The 23,365-nt window shown below is 43.8% G+C and overlaps 1 protein-coding gene across 3 annotated transcripts in view; it reads left to right on the plus strand.

Moving 5' to 3' along the window:
* smyd3 (SET and MYND domain containing 3) overlaps positions 1-23,365 on the plus strand; it is a 117,967-nt gene that overhangs the window by 90,106 nt on the left and 4,496 nt on the right. The window contains exons 6-10 of one of the 3 annotated variants that reach the window (XM_084007245.1): positions 241-308; positions 4,451-4,553; positions 6,741-6,851; positions 8,552-8,639; positions 8,806-8,980. In XM_084007245.1, the coding sequence (XP_083863371.1) occupies positions 241-308; positions 4,451-4,553; positions 6,741-6,851; positions 8,552-8,639; positions 8,806-8,980 (545 nt within the window). The remainder of the gene's footprint in view (positions 1-240; positions 309-4,450; positions 4,554-6,740; positions 6,852-8,551; positions 8,640-8,805; positions 8,981-23,365) is intronic. The other 2 variants (XM_084007246.1, XM_084007247.1) reach the window with 2 other exon arrangements.

Below are 23,365 nucleotides of genomic sequence, written 5' to 3' on the forward strand. Positions count from 1 at the left end.
TTTTTATTTAAAAAAAAGAATTTCCCATATATCACCTGGTGGTAATTTTACACACTCAAATCAGTTGAATCTCAACGTAAAAACCTTGTTTCATCTGCAGTGCCGGTGGGGTTTTGCAGGTGCCAAAGATATGTAAAAATGTTCAGAACATATGATAAAAGGTGTTTTTGGTTCCCTGAGGCAATTTAACAAATCATCTCTCTCTCTCTCTGTCTCTTGTCTGGTCTCTCTCTCCTTTAGGTGACATGTAATTGTTTCACCATTAGTGACGGAGAGCTGCAAGAGATTGGAGTTGGGCTGTATCCTAGGTAACGCATGCATGCACAAACAATGTGTGAAGCATTCACTTCTAAAATGTCTCATTAATTTCAATCTTGCGCATAATCATTGTTAGATCGCACCCTCTCTCTCTCTCTCACCCTTACACCAAAAATGCACGAATGCGAAAGCGGCGCAGAACGCGAGAGCTCATGGAGTAACACAATGTTTGACTCCAAGTGATATGTGATTCTTGTCTGGCATGTAGGAGTGCAACACACACTCACATTTACAGAGCAAGGCAGTATGCACTGTAATCCCTGCACTGAGTCCTGGCTGAATAGGGTGGGATTTGGTCTGTCGTTGCACATGTTGTTAGAGTTACAGCTACACACACACACACACACACACACACACACACACACACACTCTGCAGGTATCTCAGCTGGTTTATCTGGCCGGTGTTGAGATGTCAGATGGTCACAGTGGCTTTACCAAAGCGCATGTGCCTGTGTCAGTGTGTGTCTGCCGTTTGTGCCATAACTCATCCATAAATGATGGGCCAGTTTGTAGGATGGTCCCCTGCCTATTCATAGTTTGGGTTGCCTAGCAACAACTGAGTATGCTGAAGAGGCAGGGATTACTCTGGTGAGGCTACATCTCTGTTCACGCCAAGACTTTCTGTTCATTTTTTCTTTTACCGTGTGTCAACAAACCTTTTTTCCTCTTTGGCCTATTGAAAACATGTTGCAAAATCCCATCTTCTGAGGTATTTATCAGGTGAATATTGATTCACAGTTAAATTCATAATGGTTGCCCTTCGTGTCCACTCAGAGAAACTTTAAGTGTCTTTGAGTTTTGAAAAGCGCTTTACAAATAAAATATATTACCATTGTTATTTAACCCATGTGTAATTAGCCAAATCCTCACAGAGATGCACTGAAATTGATGATAAATAAATATAAAAAACAAGGAATCTCTGTCTGTCTGTCTGTCTGTCTGTCTGTCTGTCTGTCTGTCTGTCTGTCTGTCTGTCTGTCTGTCTGTCTGTCTGTCTGTCCTTCACATATCTCAAGAACCCTTCATCTCTCTCCACTACTAATAAGCAAGCAAACAACGCTTTGTGTAGCAGCAGGGGCTGAGTCCGGCTGAGTTTATTTCACTGAGGTGACCGTGATTAAAGTGATGGTTCGGAGTAAAATGCACCCTAGGTCATTTCCACCATGACATCCAGCCAAATACCCCCTCGGAAGCATTTTTAGCGATGGTCAGCATTGGTCAAGATAGGGCTATCAGCCGAATGGCTTAGTACCGGCGCAATGGTACAGTGTGTATATCTCCTAAATTACCCCACTAATAATGCATGGAATGTTCCCAAACTTCTGCAGTAGTACACATGGGTCTGTACTCACAAAACAAGGCATTTGAAAGTTTGTAAGTACACCAGGAGTTTATTTAAAAGAACCCTTGCCTGATAGCTTCTATCCTCGGCTGCTAACACTACCGCAGCGAGACGCCACTTCCGTGTTTACCCAGCCGATGCCGTCACGCAAGTTTCACGTATTCAGAATGGACTCTCACAACGCGGTATTTTTCTTTCTCCACTGTCAGTAATTAAACCTCATCTGAACCAGCCACAGAATTGGACCTGAAGAGTTTTTCTTCCACAGGTACAAACACGCATCCCAAGAGACGTTTAATGGTTGCACACAAGGAGTTTTGGTCTCAGCTCAAATGGAGACGTTAACACTGGTCAAATGCACTTTCAGAGGTTCACAACTCTCGTCATTTAAAAAAAATATCTTGGTCATGACAGTGGTCATGTCAAAGTAGAGCATCATTTGTTGAGTGCATGCAAGTGAGTCTCAACTCGTTATTTAACTTCTGTGATTTCTTAAAGTGTCATGTAAAAGATTTCTTCAGTTTAAATTGCAATGCAATTAAATTGATGTTCGCAGTAATGGACCACTTATGTACAACAAAGACTCAGAGAATCTCCCCCTGGAAAATAAAGATGCATTAAGCTGTAACAAAGAGAAAAGAGTATTTAACCCTCTCTTTCATTAAATGCCATCAATGGATGGTCCGCTACTCCCTTTACTCGTGCGATATTTGGCTGATGTCCTGATATGTTCAGCAACAGTTAGTTTATGTTAGTGCGAGAAGATATTGTTAATGTGAGATGTGGCTTAGGTAATTAATCTAATTAGTATGCTAATGATTTGCTCTCCATCAGATAAAAGCATCGTTTGGAGGGCTTGATTTCTCGTTGATATTCAATGCTCAACTTCTCCACTGTAGAACAAAGCCAGGGGGTTGCCGATGGTTTTACAAAAGCTCAACACACAGCGCACACACACAATACACACACAGTCTTTATCTCTTGCACCCATTGTTTTTTGCTCTATGAATATGATAAACGAGAACAGCAGTTTTGCAGGGGCTCATAAAAACAGACAAACCTCTTCAGTATTTTTTCCCAGCCATGTGTGCAGTGACAGTTAACATATCGTTATGGGTCAGGGAGGTTTTAATATAGTTTTAAAAAAGAATCATCAACCTTCACAACAATTACAGTGTCAGCGTGCGAAAGATGCACATCAAGCATAGACTTTAGAATATTTTAAAATCATCACTTTTAGTTTTTAAGTTTTTTTGTTTTTTGTTTTTTTTTACAATTCATGAAGCTAGGCTAAATATATGACAACAATTATAAGTGTATTACTTACCTGTTATTTAGGTACATCTAGGTAAATACAGCCTAAAACAGTCCTTCCTAAAGACTGGGTCTGGATTTTTTTTAAATATATTTTCCTTGTGCCTCCCAAACAATTTTCAAATGTCATTATTACGTGGTAAACATCATACTTACTTACCCTATCACACATTCCTATGCTCTTCTAAACCCTTTTAATATTTCAATAAACTAATGTTGAGATACAGTGTTGAAATGAGTACTCAGATCTCAGAAATACTACTCTGTAAAATAGTCCTGTATTCAAAATTACTCATTTACATGTGTGCAAGTAAGTGTTAGCATCAACCTACACTTCAAGCAGGCAACAAAAAGAAAAAATACTCAGAATAATATTAATTACATTGTTGAATTAAATTGATTCATATCACTTTAATGTTGAGTAGTAACGGTGGAACTCATTTCAATTAATGTATATACTGGTGGGTAGTTGTATCTATAATAACATATCATAATTTATAATTAAGCCATGTACTTTGTTATGTTAAGGTGCCAGAGTTTATTAAAAAAACATCAACACACACACCTCCGAATTAAACCCCTGCTTACAAGTGTTTTATCTCAAAATGTTTCATTATAATTTTAATACAACCCAGTAATACTGCTAATATTTAACATAATGGGAAAAGTCCCGCATTCATTCAAACCGGTATAAATCAAAGCAATATGTGGCAGCCCCGTCAGTCAGCGTGCGTGTGGGTGAGTGGGAGGATCGAGTGTCTATTTTAAATTTGGGAAATTAGTCTTTGTTGTGACAGAAGTGGAGTATCTGTCGTTTCCTGATTTATTTGTGTATAATGTGTGACAGGAAGACATTAAGAGTGGCATTTGTTATGACAGAAACAGAATACTCACTTTGTCACACTGCAGGGAATTATCTCTGAGGTTCATTTGAGGAACTCAATCTTAGCTTGTAAGTGCAGGATTCACGATATTGGAAGCTGATGATATTTAACCTGCTAACGTCACCTTGAATGCAGTTAAGGCTGATAGTTTGGGATCACGAGGGAGACGTGTTGGGCAACTTGTTTTTTCTCACTTGAATCATTTTGAACAAATTTCAGTCAGCATTGGTCTCAAAGATTTGAGAAACACCTAAACTCTTGGACACCTGGTAGTTGGTGGCCCAGCAGGATGGAATTCTGTGTTTTCTCATCAACATTCATCAGATGCTCTCTGTCTTTTTGTTTTCCAGAAAAGCTTTAATAGTTACAAATCTAATTACACACACAATTCTGTCTCTGTCTCTCTTTCTCCTTGTATTCACTTCACTCATCCTCCCTTCTTTCCCATGGCACTCTATCTCTTCTCTTTCACCTCCTCTTCCTCCTCTCATGCTCTGGCGCTCACTCACTCTCTCTGTCTCTGTCTCTCTCTCTCTCTCTCTGTCTCTCTATCCCCCTGCTGCCCCCCATCATCCTGTTTGCTCTCTCCCAGTTTATCTCTGCTAAACCATGACTGTAGGCCAAACTGTGTGATGGTGTTTGTGGGGACAGAACTGCAGCTCAGAGCTGTTCGGAATATCAACCCTGAAGAGGAGGTATGAGCAAGAGAGGAAATACTCACGCTTTATCTGCACATTATTAACAACATGGGAACGTGCCTCTGATTTTATTGACTGTGATGTTGCTTCCACTTTTATGTTCATGTTTTTTTATGGGCGATATTTATTTAATGTTCTAAATTGGCTGCTGGTGTTGACGGAAGAGCCAAAGCCTAAGGCTGTTTTGAATGATACATAATGCGAAACTAAGAAGAACCATACTTTACATGGACATAAAATGATTGTGGTTATTGTTTGAATTTTATTTTGTAAGTAGCGATAAATATTGATGGCGGTAAAATAAACCTAATGGTGTTAGGGAGTCCTCCAAATATCTCTGCAACACAAGCAGGGTGACATGTTCTTACTTGACAGTGTCTTCCCTCCTTCTCCATACTTCACTGATTATGTAATGAGATGCATTCATGCCATCTCAACTCAACTCAAACTTTATTTATAGAGCACATTTTAAACGACCAACGGTCGACCAAAGTGCTGTACAGTTCAGTAAACAGTACAGTACAATACAATACAATGAGAATAAAAAAATACACATAAAATACAGTAGACGGGTGTCATGCTCAGCCTGAATTAAAAGCCATGGAGAACAGGTGGGTCTTCAATAAGGACTTAAAAACCTCTAGGGCTGATCTAATATGCCAAGGCAAGCTATTCCAGAGCCTAGGGGCAGTCGCCGCAAAGGCTCGGTCCCCTCTGGTTTTTAGTCTGGTCCTGTGGACTTTCAGCAGCAGTTGATCTGCCGACCTCAGCGCTCTGGCTAGAGTGTGACAATGTAAAAGTTCAGATAAGTATAGCAGTGCCAGTCCATTTAAAGCTTTAAAAACAAATAACAAAAGTTTAAAATCAATCCTGAAGCGGACAGGGAGCCAGTGTAGCGAGGCCAAGACTGGTGTAATGTGGTCGCGCTTTCTTTTACCAGTCAGGAAACGAGCGGCAGCGTTTTGCACAAGCTGCAGGCAACGAAGCAATGACCGGTCGACACCAACATACAGAGAGTTACAGTAATCCAGCCGTGAAGAAATAAAGGATAGGCCTTAAGCCCAAGTTATGCTTCCGCATCGACACAACGCAAGGGGGCTTGCGGACCCCTTACGTCCTTGCGGACCCCCCTTACGTCCAACGCAAGGGCCTGACGTGCACCTCCACTCATAAACACCGCCATTTAAACTTTTAATAGGCTACTTTTATTGTTTTCACCTCGTTTTATTGTTTGCACCTTGTCGCTTTTGCACAAAGAAATAAAACACCAAGTTCTGAAAAATTGTGGATGTTTAAAGCCGGAAAGTAAACAAATAGGCTATAACGAGGCTAACGACGATGGCCATTGCGTGATCACTACGCGGAAGCATAACCGAGCCTTTAATCTTGGCTAAGAGTCGAAGCTGGAAGAAACTCGTTTTGACGACAGAACTAACCTGCCTGTCAAATTTAAAAGCACTATCTAGTGTTACGCCAAGGTTCTTGACATGAGTGCGGGAGTTAGGAGTAAGTGGGCCCAGAAAACCAGCAGAAAAATCATGAACATTTTGCCCAAACATAATAATCTCTCAAATTTTGTTTTCATTAAGGTTGAGAAAATGTATGTCCATCCAAGTTTTTACATCTGATAAGCAATCAAGCAATGGCTGCATTGTATCCTTAATCTTGGACTTTAAAGGGATATAGATTTGTACATCATCAGCAAAACAGTGGAAAGAAATGTTGTGTTTCGCTAAGATGGATCCCATCTCAGCAAATACAATAAAAACAGGATAGGTCCCAAAATAGAGCCTTGAAGGACTCCACAGGTGAGAGGGGCAGCGGTAGAGATAAACTACCCCAGGTGAACTGCGAAACTCCTATCGGACAGATAAGACTCGAACCATTTGACGGCAGTACCTGTGATGCCTACGCACTGTTCTAATCGTAACAGAAGGGTCCTATGAACCACAGTGTCGAAGGCAGCTGACAGGTCTAGGAGCACAAGGACAGCAGAGTTACCGCATCAACAGTTTAAATAAGATCATTAAAAACACACATTAATGGACACACACACACTTTACTCCTATGTCTCTTTCCACTATGCGCAATCTACGTGATTTAGATTCCAAATTATTTATCTTACTGCACTTAACTATGACGTTATAGCAAAAGGGCAAACTAAACTGTTCTCTCTGCTTCCAGTTGACTATAAGTTACATCGAGACGTCGTCACTGACCGGAGATCGACGGAGACAGTTGGAGGACCAATACCATTTCACATGCCACTGCCAGCTTTGTGACTCTCAAGACAAAGTAATGCATACGCAAATAACATCATCATATTCACTGCTGACTTTCAGGGTTTAAGAAGTTTACATCATTGAGCCAGTGGCTACATTTTCATCTTATAGGGGTAATACTCGGAGAAAGTTTCATCAATGTTTTTCTCTGTCACATTCCAGAAATGTCTGAATATACTTCTCCAAATTGAGACGATAGAGTTGACACAGAGGAGAAGCTTAATCTACCAAAAGAAGTGTGTTGCAAATATACCGCAATAAACTCCCCTGATGTAAACTGATTCTCATGCATAACTGCCTGAACCTATGATTGGCTCTCTTGTGTTCAGATGAACGTAGCCAACTTTGCCTTTAAGGCCATTCACAATCATGCTCTCTCTCTTGCTCTCTCTCTCTCTCTCTCTCTCTCTCTGTGCGTCTCTCTCTTTCTGTCTCTTTCTGTCTCTCTCTCTCTCTCTCTCTCTCTCTCTCTCTCTCTCTCTCTCACACACACACACACACACACACACACACACACACACACACGCACACACACATTTCTGCCATGCCATGCGTAGCTGTGCACATGTCACAGTGTCCCCTTTCCTGTCTTCTCCTCATTTATCCTCCTTCACTCTCTCTTATCTCCTGCTGTCCTCCTCTTCCTCTCTGTCACTCTGTCATGCTTCACCACTTCACACCTCGCTCACTCGCACTCTCTCTCTCTCTCTCTCTCTCTGACCACCTACTGAAAAATGAGAAATATTATCTTGTCTTTCAGCTGCAGTTTTGTTTTCCATCCATCTTAATTCATTCAATCTTTCTCTTACAGCATCTCACTGTATGTTTTCATTTCTCTCTCTCTCTCTGTCTCTCTCTCTCTCTCTCTCTCTCTCTCTCTCTGCCTAATGCTTTGTTCAACGTATGCAACACTTTGCCCATACTCTACCACAACACAGAAGCACTCAAAAGGTTGTGTGTGTGTTGCATTCATTGTATTCAATCCACCCTTGTTCTGCATAGAACGCACACACACAGGCACACACACTTACAGTGGTCCCCTCCCCTCTTTCTCTTCAATCTTGAGATGATGATGGTAGGCTGCTGGGTTGTGACCCAAAGTTGTCATGGCGACAGATGACTGTTGACATCAAACTCTGGAAATGTTGTTTGCGTGTTGTTTTTCTCCCTCTGTGCATGTGTGTGTGTTGTGCATAAAAATATTTTATTTTCAGTTTTTTAAAACTTTCTTAAACCACAGCCCCAGTTTTTATACTGGCTTTTTGACTCAACAACTTCTATACAAGGCTGTGTTGAATTGGTGGAACACACACTCTGCAGTTAGTTGTCCATCGAAGCAGATTTCCTTGGTTTATTTCCCATAAAGCAGCTCCTGCAGTTTCCCTGTGTCCGGCCATGTGTCCCCTCCCCTTTATTTCTATTTTTTTTAACCTTTTCCTTATAACGATGGACACTTAAAATACAATGCATGATGTGAGATTTTTTAATCACTAGTTTGCAGCACCTGCATGGCGATACTCTGTTAATTTGACATGTTTTACATTCATCAGACTGTAAGCGCAATACCATCTATCATCTTGCCATTATCTGCCATTATCTCAGTCTGCTGGGGTGAGATATTTAAAGACCATGGCATGAAATGTTTAACTTTAACACTCAACATGTCTTTTCTGTTTCTGACCACTCCTCGCTGGTCCTTTCCCTCTTTCCCAGGACAGACTCATGCTGTCAGGCCAAGAATCACTTTGGTGCCTTCTGAAGGACGCTCTACCCAGACTAGAAGGACTGAAGGCAGAGTCGAGTATCCTTCACCCTTTAAGATCTATCGACATTGAGCGTTGTCATTATCCATCATCTTCTCTATCATGGTACAAGAATGAATTAAGTTGGGGCTTCTCCCCTCCCCTTTTTTTGTTTACAATTTTTGCGCATCCATTATAAATGCTTTTCCTTAAGTGACACTCCAGATTGGCAAGCACTACTAGAGGGCTGTAGTCAACTATTATCGACTGTTGGTGGTGACGTGCCCGATGACAATCTGTATAAACTGAGAATGATGGACATGGCTGTCGATGCTTCCATTCACCTGGGACACTGGGAGGAAGCTGTGGGATATGGGGAGAAAACACTTCCAGTATACAGGTGAGTCAGTGTGTGTGTGCAACAATGGATGGTTCAATCATTCAAAGGGAAATAACACTTTCTCTGCCTATAAATCTTGATATCCACTTGGATTGACTGACTTTTACTTCCTGATTCCAGTATATATGAACGGCAATGTGAGGAAAAGGATGATGGTGAGTCATCCAGAGTACATTTAAGTGTTAAGGGAGCTGTCCATGGCCGTCTTTACCAGTGCGGATTATTACTTCAAAGTTAATACTTCAAAGATTTGAGCTACTACTCAATCCTGATTCCTTCTTAGTCATGACAACGCTTCCAGACAGCAGTTTACTTTTGCCCAAGCTCCATGGTTTTTAAGTGTGAAAGAGAGGGGGAGATTCTCAGACATATTACCTGCATTCAGGAGATGTACAGCAGGGTTCAATGTAATGGGGGGGGGGGAATACAGTTCGTCAGGGTTGTTTGGAAATTATCCCCATGTTTTTTGGACAGGCACAGAGTAATGCTGTGCCTTAATTAGATTAAACCAACCCGAAATATGTTGCATTTTAAGTACGAGATTTGATTATGATGTGGCAAGAAAGCAGGGGAAAGTAGAGGAGGAATTCAAAGTGGTGACATGACACAGAGAGCAGACATATGAATAGATAGTAGTTTGGGTACATAGTGTGCAGCAAATGAAAAAGTACAAAGAAATAGAAGCCAAGAAAATACATGGAGAACAGGAGTTGATGGAAAGGAGATCGTAAGAGCTGTTATTAGCAGAAATAAAAAAATCTCTTGTATCTCTTGTCTTAATAAAGAGGGGGAACAGAAAATGTTTTCTGGATGATGATTCCCATCAACTTGTGTGTGTGTATGTGTGTAGACTGATCTTGTGTAAAGGGCAGAGCTCTAGTGGCGTAGCCATCTCTCTCGACACACAACATTTCCACAGGAGAGAAACACTACTACAGCCTATCATTAAATAACCGGACTCAGCAGAGCAGTTGAAAGAGAGAGAGAGAGAGAGAGAGAGATGGTGATGAGGAGAATGGAATGGAGAAAGTGTTGTCATGGTGGCGAAGATGGAAGTGAGAATTGAAAAAAAATGGGGGAGAGTGCAATAAAGAATGAAGAAAATGGACAAAAAGAGGACTATAGGAATGCAGTGAGCATTAGTTTAGTGAGGAAGGGAGACAACAATGAAAGAGAGAATGAAAGAGAAGGAGAGGAAAGCATTCAGTAGAAAATAGTGAGAAAAGGAGTAGGAGGATGATCTTCCATATTCATCTCCTATCTTCCTCTGGGCTCTTCAGATGGCAGAGAAGAAGGATAGCTGCAGGAGTTCTCTATCTCTCTCTTTCTCCTGCCCTTCCCCTCATTCTCTATTCCTTTCCTCTTTCACTCTCTCTGCAGGTCTCTGCAAGTTTTTTTCTATTCAGCATGTGATGTAGAGAGGGTTTTCCCCTGCACCCCTGTGTGAATAATGCACACTTTGCTTCAGGCTCTACGTGCCAGGCTTATTGAAAGTCTCCATGCTGCACATACATTTACTGCTATAGACATGCTCACACACACACACACACAAGCGTGTACGTGCATGAAAATGGAGGTGTCTGTATATCAAGAAGCGTATTCTGTGGCTGCAAATAATATGCAAAACAGATTTTTATTTTTATGTATTTTCCCCCCTTATTTATTTGAATAATCTACCAAACTTCTTCCCATTGCGATAAAACTTTTCAATTGAGCTTCCAATTCATTTATGCCTTTTGGTCAGTCCTTCAGAATAAAAATGAAATTATTTTTCTCTCTAATGCACCAATATCATCTTTTCAGCAGTTTCCTGCAGAGAAATCTGTTGCGTCCAGCGTCTGTGTCCTCAGTGGACCGGTGATGAGCAGCCATGCTGTCTTCATGGATCTGTTGGGGGTATGACATACTGTACAATGTCTTTTGCAAGCAGCCATGTACAGCATTTTCTGATAAAGACAAAAGTATTTTGGGCAAATTACTGATTGAAGTAGAAGACAAGTTGAGGAAAAGAAGAAAGTAACTCCTGTACTGCTTTGAAAAGCATATACAGTGTGGAATGGCAGACTTTTTCTTAACTAAGTTAAGTAAACTTAGTTAAGTAAAAGTCAGGGTCTTGTTGCAGAACGCCCCCAAGGTGTTATCTGCTTATGTTTGGATTTCAACGTCGACATTAAAAATTAAGATCAAAGGGGTGGCAAGGTGATGAACATGTTAGGAAAGAAATTGAAGAAATCTATTTCCACTAAAGAAATTGAATTTCTCAAAACTGCAGATTTACTCATTCATCATTAAATGAAACTGTATGTGAATGGAGCATCATTCTTTGGTTGAAGTGCTCATAGACATATGCAACCTTGTATGAGCCAAAAAGTTTGAGAGTCTTTGCCTCAAGAGGCTCTCCTGCAATTTAGACTTTTTTCTTATTATAAAGGCTGCATTTGAATTTCTCTGGGGGGACAGCTAAACCGTTAAACCATGATTTAACTTACGTAAATGTTCTTTGTTTAAGCAGTAGATGCACAGCGGTACATTTGGCTAAACTCTGGAAATAGTACTGAAATGACTGTTGAACTGGAGAGAAAACAAAACAATTAAGGAGAATATTTGCAGCTAATCTTTCCTTCATGTTTTCGTTCTCCTTCAGTTTTCTTTACTTACTACGATCTTTTGTTCCGACCAAGAGCTTCATTAGTTCCACTGCATTTGCCTGGAAATGCTACACTTTTCCACAACTATTAATTTCTTCTTCTTGCCCCTTCGCTTAGTCATAGCCAAGAGCTATTGCTTTCTAACTAGCTGCATACGCCAACGGTGTGGGTGTGTGTGGGGGGTGCAGCAAGCAAGAAAGCAAGTTAATGAAATTATTTTAATTGCTGTGTGGTTCTATATGCAAAGAGGAGATGTAATTGGAGTTTGGTGTTGAAGCGTGTGTTTGCATGTCCTGGCTACTCGAGTCACCGGCTTTATAATTTAATCAATATTGTAACTCGCTGTTATTCAAGGGGGACTAATGTTGTTGGTTTAGTCTTTGAACTTCCTTTTTAATGATTCAATCCTAACTACGGGATCGGGGATAGCAGGTGAAGTGCAGTTTATATTTATGTCACACCCGTGAGGGTGGCTCGTTAAGATTTCTTTAAAAACTATTAAAAACTCTACTGGGGAGATTTACCAACTCAAACAACACACGGACACCAATTTACCAGAGACAAGTTATATTTTTAAAGAACAAATATATGCCAAAACAGAGTAAAAATATAATGTAAAGCAAAATTAAAACCAGTCCAATACTAGGGTGAACAATGTCCCAGGGTCCAATATGCATGGTGCCTTAAAGTCCAATCTGGCGTGGCTGTTACTCCTGTGGGCCTGGCGTCTACTGCCACGTGCAGCGTCTGGCTCTAGCGGGCACAAGAGAGAAAGGAGAGAGAGAACCAAATCAGCAGACACTTCCGTCCCCGCTCACTCGTCTTCAGGTGTGTTTACTGAACGAACATAGAGCCTTGCGACACAATCACCAGTTCAGCGAGTTGAACGTAATTAGTGGTAGACCATAAAATGAATAAAGAGGGAGAATTAACTGGAAGAGGGGTGAAGCGCGCATTCACCCCTCCGCTTTCCCCACGTAGCGTGTCTCCCTCTCCGTACAGCCGGGCACCTATGGCCGCTTTGTGCTGCTCCTTCCTGGTGCGGTCGAGCTACCGAGCTTCTTCTCGTTCTTGGGTTCAGTCGATCCGGCCGTAGGCTGGTTGAAACCCTGTGGTTCTCTCGAGTTCTCTTCTCCCCGTCTCCCGTCTGCTCCCCGCCGCTCCCTTTTGGCGTCTCTCCTCTTTTGCTTCCTGTCGCACACCTGACTTGCATTCCCTCAATCACCTGGATGGGGGTGGGTTGGGCTCGCCGCGCCAATCAGCGTCTCCCTGTGACACACGTATACACACACACAGTACACCATGTGACATCCCGCCCCAACTTAAAATGTTCTAGTCCCTAGAACTACTCCCTATATCTCAAGGGTCTACACCTATTTTCCCTTTGGGAGCGTCTTAACGCAGGTGCCTGAACTTCCTCTACAGCTCCTCCTGGGTTGAAAGGGAGGACAAAACCCCACACTACTGAACCTTGGTTGTTCTCTCTGGCCTGATGTTCAGTGGTCTCAGCTGGTTGTGGGGCCAGACGAGGGAGGCAGGGACGTAAAACTGTTGCGATGCAAGATGCGTTCTGGACCTTCTTTCCCTTCTGGCCTGATCTTGTATACTGGACGGTCAGGGTAGGGTTGGGCTATAACTACATGGGGTTGTTTTTCCCACCTGTCACTTAGCTTACCCTTTCCCTGCCGCCGTTGGTCCAAAACCAACACCCGCTCTCCTGGAAGTAATGGGGCATCCTGAGCAGTCTTGTCATAGATTTGTTTGTTTTTCCTCTGCTGCTTTATTGAGGTGAGCTGTAGTTCTACTGTAAGCATAGCTTAGCTGGCTGTGATGTTTCCCAACCCATTCAGGAGTGGTCTCTGGGCCAGCCACTCCAGTCATCATGTCAATGGGTGTTCTGAGGTGTCGGCCAAACATTAGAAAAGAGGGTGCATAACTAGTGGAACTATGGATGGTGTTGTTTTGAGACTGAACTAACCCTGGCAAATATCCCACCCATTTACTGTGCTGTTCTACCTCCAATGTCCCCAACAAGTGGTTAAACCTTTCACAGGCTCCATTACCTTGCGGGTGGTAGGGTGTGGTATGAATTTTGTGACACCCATACAATTGGCATAGTTCTTTAATCAATTTGGATTCAAAGTTTGGACCTTGGTCGGAATGGAGGGTTTCAGGGCAACCAAATGGTTGTATAACATGGGTCCACAATGCACGAGCTGTAGTTACAGCAGTCTGATCTAGGGTAGGGATGGCCCATGCGTATTTGTTGAAAAGATCAGTAATGACCAGAATGTTTTGGTATCTGTCTGTGGGACGACTGAGTGTCAAAAAGTCCATAGCTAAGATATGCATGGGGGCTTTAGCTGTTAAAGGGACAAGTGGGGCCTTAGCATTAGCTTTGGTCTTGTGTAGTACACAGCGGGGACAACTTTGGACAAAAGTTTTTACAACCTGTTCCATTTTTGGCCAGTAGAAGTTCCTCCGCAGCAGAGGGAGCATCCGATTTGTCCCTGGGTGTCCAGCATGTTTATGGCAAGTCTCCAGCAGGGTCTGTATTCTGGACTCAGGGACTAGAATTTGTTTCAGAGTCTCAAGAGTGGAGGGATCTTGTACCCTCCTGCACAGGACCCCCTCAACAGGTTCTAGTCGTTTAGTCTGTTTTAACAGTGGCTTTACTGGTTCTGAAAGTGACAATCTTCAAGTGGCATCAGGTAACGCACCTTGTTCCAGGTATCCACGAACTTGGCGCAGGGTGAAGTCCTGTCCTTGTTCCTGTCTCCAACGTTCTGGATCCCATCCCCAGCTGGGAAACGAGTCTCCTCCTGTGTGTGGGGCCCCCACGGCTCGTACCAACATGTCGTCTCCGCAGTCCTGATTAGCTGGTGTGGGATCTGTGGAGTTAACTGGAAATCTAGACAAAACATCTGCATTTGTATGGTCTTTCCCAGGGCGATACTTGATTGTATAGTCAAACTTGCAAGTTGCGCGACCCACCTCTGCTCCACAGCCCCTAACTTTGCAGCCTGTAAGTGGGCAAGAGGGTTATTATCAGTCACAACAGTCATCTTTGCACCCCAGAGGAAATCTTTAAATTTCTCCACCATGGCCCATTTCATGGCTAGCAGTTCAAGTTTAAAGGAACTTTAGGGTGTTGTGGGCATACTCCACCCACAAGAGCTGCTGGGACCAGGAGGAGGGGTGTTTGGACACCATAGACTGCAACGCCGTCTCCATCTCCTGATTCTTCCTTTCTGTTTGGCCATTGGACTGGGGATGGAATCCGGACGACAGACTCGCGGTGTACCCCACAAGCATACAGAACTCCCTCCAGAACACAGAGGCAAACTGGGGTCCCCTGTCGGAGACCACATCGGCAGGGAGACCATGGAGTCTGAAGATGTGGAGAAGCACAAGCTCAGCAGTTTCCTTGGCTGACAGAAGCTTAGGCAGGGGCACGAAGTGGGCCATCTTGCTGAATCCATCAACCACTGTCAGGATGGCAGTGTGACCACTGGATGGGGGCAGGCCCGTAACGAAGTCCAGGGAGATGTGGGACCATGGTCGATGAGGCACAGGCAGAGGAAGCAGATAACCTACAGGAGCTTGGTGTGAGACCTTGTGCTGGTTGCAGACGGGACAGGCGTTGAGAAACTCCCGGGTGTCTTCCTCCAGCAATGCCCACCATGTCGGTAGGAGAGGGAGAAGTTGAAGCGGGTGAGGAAGAGAGACCAGCGGGCCTGACGAGAGTTGAGCCTCTTGGCTGCCTGGAGGTATTCAAGGTTTTTGTGGTCAGTCCAAACCAAGAAAGGCTGCGTGGTTCCCTCTGTTAAAATAATTCTGTGATCATTTAGAACTGGAGGAAGGAGATCGGAGTCAGCTCAAGGTCCAAACAGGGATTTAATCTTGATCAAGAGGAGAATTCACAGAGCAACATGCTGGATGTTTATCCAGACCTTGCATGGGTCGTAAACCACACCTAGGTCGCAAAACACAGACAAATGGCCACAGGTCACATTTACACTAAACCTTCTCATGTAAGTCTTCAGTTCAGATATTCAGATGTACAACATTTCCATCACATATCCCTCCTGTTTATGCTGATTCTAAGCATAATCATAACATACATTTTGTGAAGTGTGAGAGCGAAAACCCTATCAGGCAGTTCAAAACATTCTTATTATCCATTATCCTTCTAGAAAGGGAAACTCTCTCACGGTCCCACTGCCCCGGCAACCACCCGCAGGTACTCCATTTGACAAGGCACAGAAATTATATAAAAATAAGCATAAATTCAACAGCATTTTGGTTACATTGTTGCCCCCAAAAAACAAAACATAAATGTCCTCACCAAACTAGTCAACCTATCGGGCTTGGCTACGGACCTATCCCTTTAACCTAGTTAAACTATCCCTTGCATGTAAAAAGAACAAAAGAAATGGGGTCACCTGCAATATGTACAAATGCTGTGAATATTTTTCTCCTAAGTGGCTCTGGTTGGTCAATTCAACTAAAACTACAACTTCAGTTAGATTTTCTGTAGCCTCATCATAATCAGTAGAATAAACATATCCTTAGTCTGTGGTGTCCTTATCTTCATCAAAGAGGTTACCATATAAATCAGAAGTAACATTTTCTTGTGCTGCATTCTCATAGTCCCCTCGGTGATCATCGGTGATGGGGATCCTTTCATACAGCATAGTTGTTTTGGTCAATGAGTCTCTGTAACAGTCCTCTCAAACAGGGGATACAACAACATCCACAAACGATTAGAATGACAATCATTACGGTTACAGATAACATCATAGCTTTTATAGAACCTGCCCATTTTCCAAAAATGTCCTGAAGCCATCCTGTCAGAGGATCACCAAAACCAGAATTTTCAGCTAACTCTGCAGATAGAGAGGTTAATCCATTCACTGCCTTAGTGATGCTGCCATCAGGTGCTGTATTGTTAGGAATAAACGTACAACACTTATCTCCAAACATTTTACATACTCCTCCTTTTTCAGCCAACAACATTTCTAACGCCATCCTATTCTGCCATGCCATTAAACTAGTCTTATCTTACTGTTGATGTATGCCCCCAATTGCTTCCTTAGTGTAATTCAGAAATCTTTGTTGGTTATAATAGACGTAATTTATCCAATCCACATTTTCATTAACGGTTACCCACCAAGCCAGGAGTGATTCAAACCCTGCAGCAACCTGATTTCTGGCTTTAAACTCATCAGGAACACCTCGAGGAACACCAATTGCATCTATATAAACTCTGTTGTCAAAAGATCTTGCTGGTGTATTTCTCTTAATACGTGAATTATGTGTCGTCACTTTTTCTAATGTCGTTGTGTCATATGGTGAAATATATGTCTTCATTAATAATCGTACCACAGCACAAGTTCCCTTCCAATCAGTTGGTAATTTTGCTCTGAGTATCTTACCTCCGCAGAACCACCATACATCAGCACTGGCCATGGTTTGATCACTCACTATGCCATCAGTGACATTGCTCTTGCATTTAATTACATCAATGATAGTTTTGCAGGTTGTCAATATCCCTACTGACACAGTACCTTTGCTTTGTGTCAAGCAGTTATAATTTCCGGTGTACGGCGTAAACCAAGGTGGTTTAATCTATGGTGACACTGGCGGGAACAGAAGTTTCAAAGTGATGAAGTTTGTAGCATTCTCTGATTTGTATAATTCTAGCATGCAACGAAAACCTTTTGGATCATTATCTGGATTAAGGGGAAAAGGCACTGTGCCTAACCCCGGCCTGGCTGCTGCACATGCTAGACAACTGGAAGAGGATAACTTGCTGTTTCAGGCTGTGTGGACAATCCATTGAAGCCATACATTTGAGTCTGTGAATCCTGTTTTTAGGGCATACGTTTACAGGATTACAATTGTTTGTTCTGCAAATATCTTGTTTTGCAAGTATCTTGATAATTTTCAGTCGTTTTTTTAAGTCAGAATTCGGGTTGTATCCCCAATCCCATGTTCCTGTATTAGCAATTACCCAACTCCACTTCTCGCATGCACACCCATACCTGTGAAGTTCTACCCCACACACTTGTGGTGCATGCCGCCTAGGTGACACATATATTTTTCTGTCTCCAGTCAGTAAAAGTGTTGTCCTGAACCGGGGAAAACCTGACATGAATCAATCTGAGCAATGCAATTCATCCCTTAAGTACATTTTATTATCACTGCACCTCTACTAGTGTCCCACCTGGATTGTATTCCTATAGCTCTTTCCCTCATTTTATCATGTACCTGGCATTGTGTCGCTATATTTGAAATAAGGAATGCAATTGTGGTCACACATAAAACAGTTATTAAACATAGGTTTAATTCTGGCATGGTGAATGCTTCTACTTATCTGACAGTGGTATTTGTGCTCTTTTGCAGTGTGTGAGATGGATCCACGTCTGTCTTTCAGCTATGCGGACTGCTGTGGGTGTAGACAATAGTACTTGATAGGGCCCTTCCCAGCGGGGAGCTGACCAATTCTCCCGCCTCAAAACACCCAATCTCCTGGGTTTATTGGCCCTCCTGTTTGTGCTGGATCTGTAGGAGGAGATACTGTAGACTAGGGGTGGGACGATACGGGTAACTCACGATTCGATACTGTGACGATATTTGGCCCACGATAACGATAATATCACGATACACGATATCTGCGATATTCGATATATTGCAAGAAATTTCATCAACGATATATCACGATATGTGACAGAAAAAGAAAAAATATGCATAAAAAATAAATTCCAAAACTTCGTACAATGTACAAATGAATAAACACTGTCCAGCTGGACACATTAAAGTGCATGAACATTAATAACATGTCTTATGTAAACCAGGACAGTGCTTTCTGATACTGAAAAGTCAGTAGCAACTTGTTTTATGTAAACTTGGGCCCGTTTTAGTTTAACAATAGCTAAACAAGATAAGAATAACATCAGAATTAAATGAAATATTGGGCACATTTCAGTATGCAACCAATTATGTGCAGAGTTATGTTCACCCATCCAGTACCTGGGAAGTCGGGCCTCATGCCCTCAGAGCTGGGTGAAAACCGCTTGGAGCTCACAGCAACACCGGGCAGCACACGGCTCCGCGGATCCACACATCCGGCGGACGGTAAACACGCGCCGCCCGGAATCCTGGCCGTAAATAGGCAATCGAGCCCGGCCGAAAAGTGGGTCCTCATGCCCTCAATGCTGTGTGAAAAGCGCTTGAAGCTCACAACAGCACCGGCCAGCACACGGCCACGCTTATGCGGCGTTCACACCGGACGCGATAGACGCGAATACAATCGCGTGAGACGCGTGTATCGCGCCGCTTGATCATTTTTGGACTATTCGCTTCATTCGCGTCATTCGCTTCATTCGCGTCATTCGCGCATGACGCTCATTTTTGTACCGGTGCTGCTCTAGCGGGGGAAACGAGGGCAGCGCCGGCGGGGAGCCGGCGGGTCACGTCGGCGGACCCTCCTCCTCCGCCTCGGGGTACCCGATGCCAGAGTCCGTGAGTCCGTGAGTCCGTGAGCCTCTAAACTCTAGCGCGCCGCTCGGAATCCTGCCCGTAAATAGGCAATCAAACCCGGCCGAAAAGTCTAAAAAAAAACGTAGACCCAAAATATCGATATTTGCCGTCAGTGTATCGATTTATTTATTGCGACAGAGAGCACAACAATATATTGCAATATCGATTTTTTTTCCCACCCCTACTGTAGACATAACACTCATGTTCTTCATCATTTTTGACATGTAGTCTACCTTGAGTATTGTGTTTGGAGCATGTCAATCATGAGGCACAATTTTTTTTTTTTTTTGTATAGTTTTGAAATCCATATGTAGTAAAAATGTTCTCTATTGTGGATACCATCCCTCCTGTTGAGACATGGGTAATCCCATGACTCAATATTGCAACAAATCTAAATAAATGTTTTTTTGGTAATATAGGCTTTCCGTCTAGGCTTTCCCAAATTCCCGTTTCTGTCTGTGTGGCTCCTTTATTTCGCCACGTTTTTCTCAGTCTCAGGTGAGCTATCTTGCATGTCTCTTAAAACGTCATGATCTATGTATATGCGTAGTAAATGTCATCTAAGTTTTTTTGAGTAGCAGCCGCTCGTCTTGCTTCCTTGTCCGCTTTTTTATTCCACATCAAAATAAAGTATTTACCTGTAGTATGTGCTACACACTTGCCTTTTTTTTGTTCCGCCTTTCTTGGCTTTTCATGGTCGTAGCTTGTATCCCAGCAGTTCCAACACCAGTTAGGTGCTAGGTGGAGCTGAGGCCTGGTCAAGAGGCGGTGGTGGCTGAGGGATGATATACGGGTGAGGGTGGAGACCCAGAGGCACATACTCGTCATCCTCCTGTTTATCTCGGTTGGAGTACAAAACAGAATAAAGTTTATTACCTCCTGAATCTTTTTATTTTCATTTTTCTCCTTTTCTTCCTGTCTTTTCCTTTCTTCAACCTCTCTTTTCTCAATTTCTTCTTTACATTGTCTCACTTACTTTTCTTTCTGTTTCTACATTCCTCTTTCTTGCTTCTGCCTCGTCTAACCATGCTTTCGCCTGAGTGTATCCCTCTTTGTTCTGCCTTTTCTCACTTCCCTTTGACCTTTCCTCTATTTTTTTCTACCAATTCTCTGCATTCTTCCACCTGCAACTTTCCTTTAAACCCATATTTCTTTTCCCACTTCTTTATATATTTTACATTATCTAGAGCTTTCCTCTAACCTCGTCAGGTTCACAACAATATTTAAAAAACAACAACAATTTAAAACAACTATTACAATTTCCCATTTTGAATTTTGTTTATTTATTAATTTATATTTCAATGCGTATTTTTATTTAAACGTTATTTTTATTTTACCGGTCTTTTCATTTCTTTTCCTTTTGAGTACTCTTACCTATGGGTCCCTGACCCTTTCCCTGTCGTCTATTTGTTTTCTCAGGCCTGCGGGATTAGTTTAATCCTTGTCCTTCCAAAGACAGTTTACCTGGATTTAGGTCCCTGCCCTAAATCTAAGAGAGTCCTGCTCCCCAAAGTCCTTGACTTGCTTTCTATTTATTTCCTTTAGGTCCCTGACCTATTCTAAGAGATCGATCCCCCAAGTTCCCGACTTGCTTTATTTATTAGAAATTTCGATGATTTGAGTCCCCTCACTGTCTCCCTCTTCAAAAGGACATGGCCTCCCTGGCCAAACGAGGCTTTAGGAGCCCCGCGGTGGAGGTCTTTTAAGGAGGGTTTCTATTTCCTCCGCCTTGCAAGGTCTTCAGGTCCACTGATGTGAAGAGAGGGAAAGATATTGGGGCCCCACGTTGGGCGCCAAAGTTTTGTTAAAATAATTCTGCGATAATTTAGAACTGGAGGAAGGAGATCGGAGGTCCAAACAGGGATTTAATCTTGATCAAGAGGAGAATTCACAGAGCAACATGCTGGTCCGTTACAAAGTGAAGACTCAATGTGCTGTGAGACAAACATAGTATTTATCTATCTTTTGTGGGTGTGTTCTCACTTTCAGTTCACAGGGAAGGAAGTAGTAAACTCAGATGTTTATCCAGACCTTGCATGGGTCGTAAACCACACCTAGGTCGTAAACCACACATAAATGGCCAGAGGTCACAGGTCACATTTACACTAAACCTTCTCATGTAAGTCTTCAGTTCAGATATCTCTCATCAAGAGGTACACAATTTCCATCACACCCTCCAGCCAGTGACGCCATTCCTCCAACGCCAACTTCACCACCAACAGTTCTCGGTTGCCGATGTCGTAATTCCTCTCAGCAGGGGTCAGGCGTCGGGAGAAGAAGGTGCATGGATGGAGCTTCTGGTCCCCGGCAGACCGCTGGGACAGAACAGCTCCCACCCCCACATCGGAGGCGTCCGCATCCACCACGAACTGTCTCTCTAAGACTAGGACTTGAAGGATGGGAGCCGATGTAAGCCGTGTCTTGAGTGTCTGAAAAGCTTTGTCGGACATTGCAGACCACCGGAATGGAACCTTGGAGGAGGTGAGTGCCGTGAGGGGTGCGGCCACCGTGCTGTAGCCACGGATGAATTGTCGGTAAAAGTTGGCGAACCCCAGGAACCTTTGGAGCTTCTTGCGGGAGTCAGGGACAGGCCAGGTGGTGACAGCAGAGACCTTGGAGGGGTCCATCTTGATGTTCCCTTGGCCAATGATGTATCCTAGGAAGGAGACTGAGATGAACACGTGCTTGTTCAACATGTCTCTGAGCACGTCGTTGACCAGAGCTGTGGGGGTGTTGAAGGCGGTCTTCCAATCATCTCCCTCTCTGATGCGGACCAAGTGGTAAGCGTTGCATAGATCCAACTTCGAAAAGATGGTGGCCCCCTCAGGGAGCTCGAAAGCAGAGGATATGAGTGGGAGGGAGCGATTCTTCACCGTGATGTTGTTGAGCCCCTTGTAATCTATGCAGGGATGCAGAGATTTGTCCTTCTTCTCCACGAAGAAGAACCCCGCCCCAGCAGGAGATGAGGAGGGACGGATGAGACCAGCAGCCAAGAAATCGTTTGTGTATTGATCCATGGCGCCTCTCTCAGGGGTGGACAGGGAATATAGACGACTCCTAGGAGGAGCGTAACCAGGCAGGTCTATGCCACAGTCATAGGGCCGTTGAGGAGGAAGGGAGGTTGCCTTAGACTTGCTGAAAACCTCCCCAAAGTCATGGTACTCGGCCGGCACCCCAGTGAGATCTGGAGCCGAACTGGAGCAGGTGAGTGGTTGAGGAACTGAGGCTTGCTTCAGGCACACCTGGTGGTAGGAAGGGCTCCAACCCAAAATGAGGGGAAGATGGGGAGACTGCAGGATATGGAACTGGATAGTCTCATGGTGATTGCCAGACAGGAGCATGCGCACTGGGGGACCGTCTGGTGAGTAACAGTCCCCAGAAGATGGCTGTCAAGGGCATTGGCAGGAATAGGTGTAGGCAGGGGAACACGACTGATGCCGAGCTGGAGGGCTAGTTCCATGTCCATCAGATTAACATCACAACCAGAGTCTATGAAGGTGGCGAGGGTGTGAGAACCATCAGACAATATTAGACGGGCATGACAAAGAGGACGTCGGGTAGAGGAAAGTTCAGATGTTCGACTCACCAGTACTTCCTCTGCTACAGATGAGTCCGGCCTTTTACTGGACACTTGGAGATGTAATGACCCGCCAGACCAGTAGACACAGTAGAGACAGAGATTCCCCCCGACGCCGACGTTCCCGTTCCTCGGGGTTGAGAATGGTGCGTCCCACCTGCATGGGTTCGGGTTGCCTTGACGGAGGTAGACCAGTCTCCGGAGGAAGATAAGCACGGGTGGATAGCTGGCAGTCCGCCTGTCCCTGTCGCCTCTCCTGACGTCTCGCCTGGATGCATCTGTCCAGACGGGTCGTTAGCTCGATAAGCTCATCCAGAGAAGAAGGAAGGTTGTGGGGCAACTCATCTTTGATATAGTCACCCAAGCCCAGCAAGAAGGCATCACACTGGGCCGGGGCGTTCCAATCACTCTGACGGGCCCTGGTGCGAAAGTGAATGGCGAAGTCAGCAACGCTCTGGTTCCCCTAGCTCAAGCCCAGCAGACCTCCCGCAGCATCTGGACCCATCGAAACCTCACCGAACACCTTGCGAAGCTCAGCGGCGAAGGTCTGGAACGAGGAGCAAGCCGGTGTGCGTCACTCCCATTCACCCGTTCTGCCAGTCAGGTGATTAATGG

This window comes from Eutrigla gurnardus (genome assembly GCF_963514095.1).
Source record: "Eutrigla gurnardus genome assembly, chromosome: 1".
Lineage (NCBI taxonomy): Eukaryota > Metazoa > Chordata > Actinopteri > Perciformes > Triglidae > Eutrigla > Eutrigla gurnardus.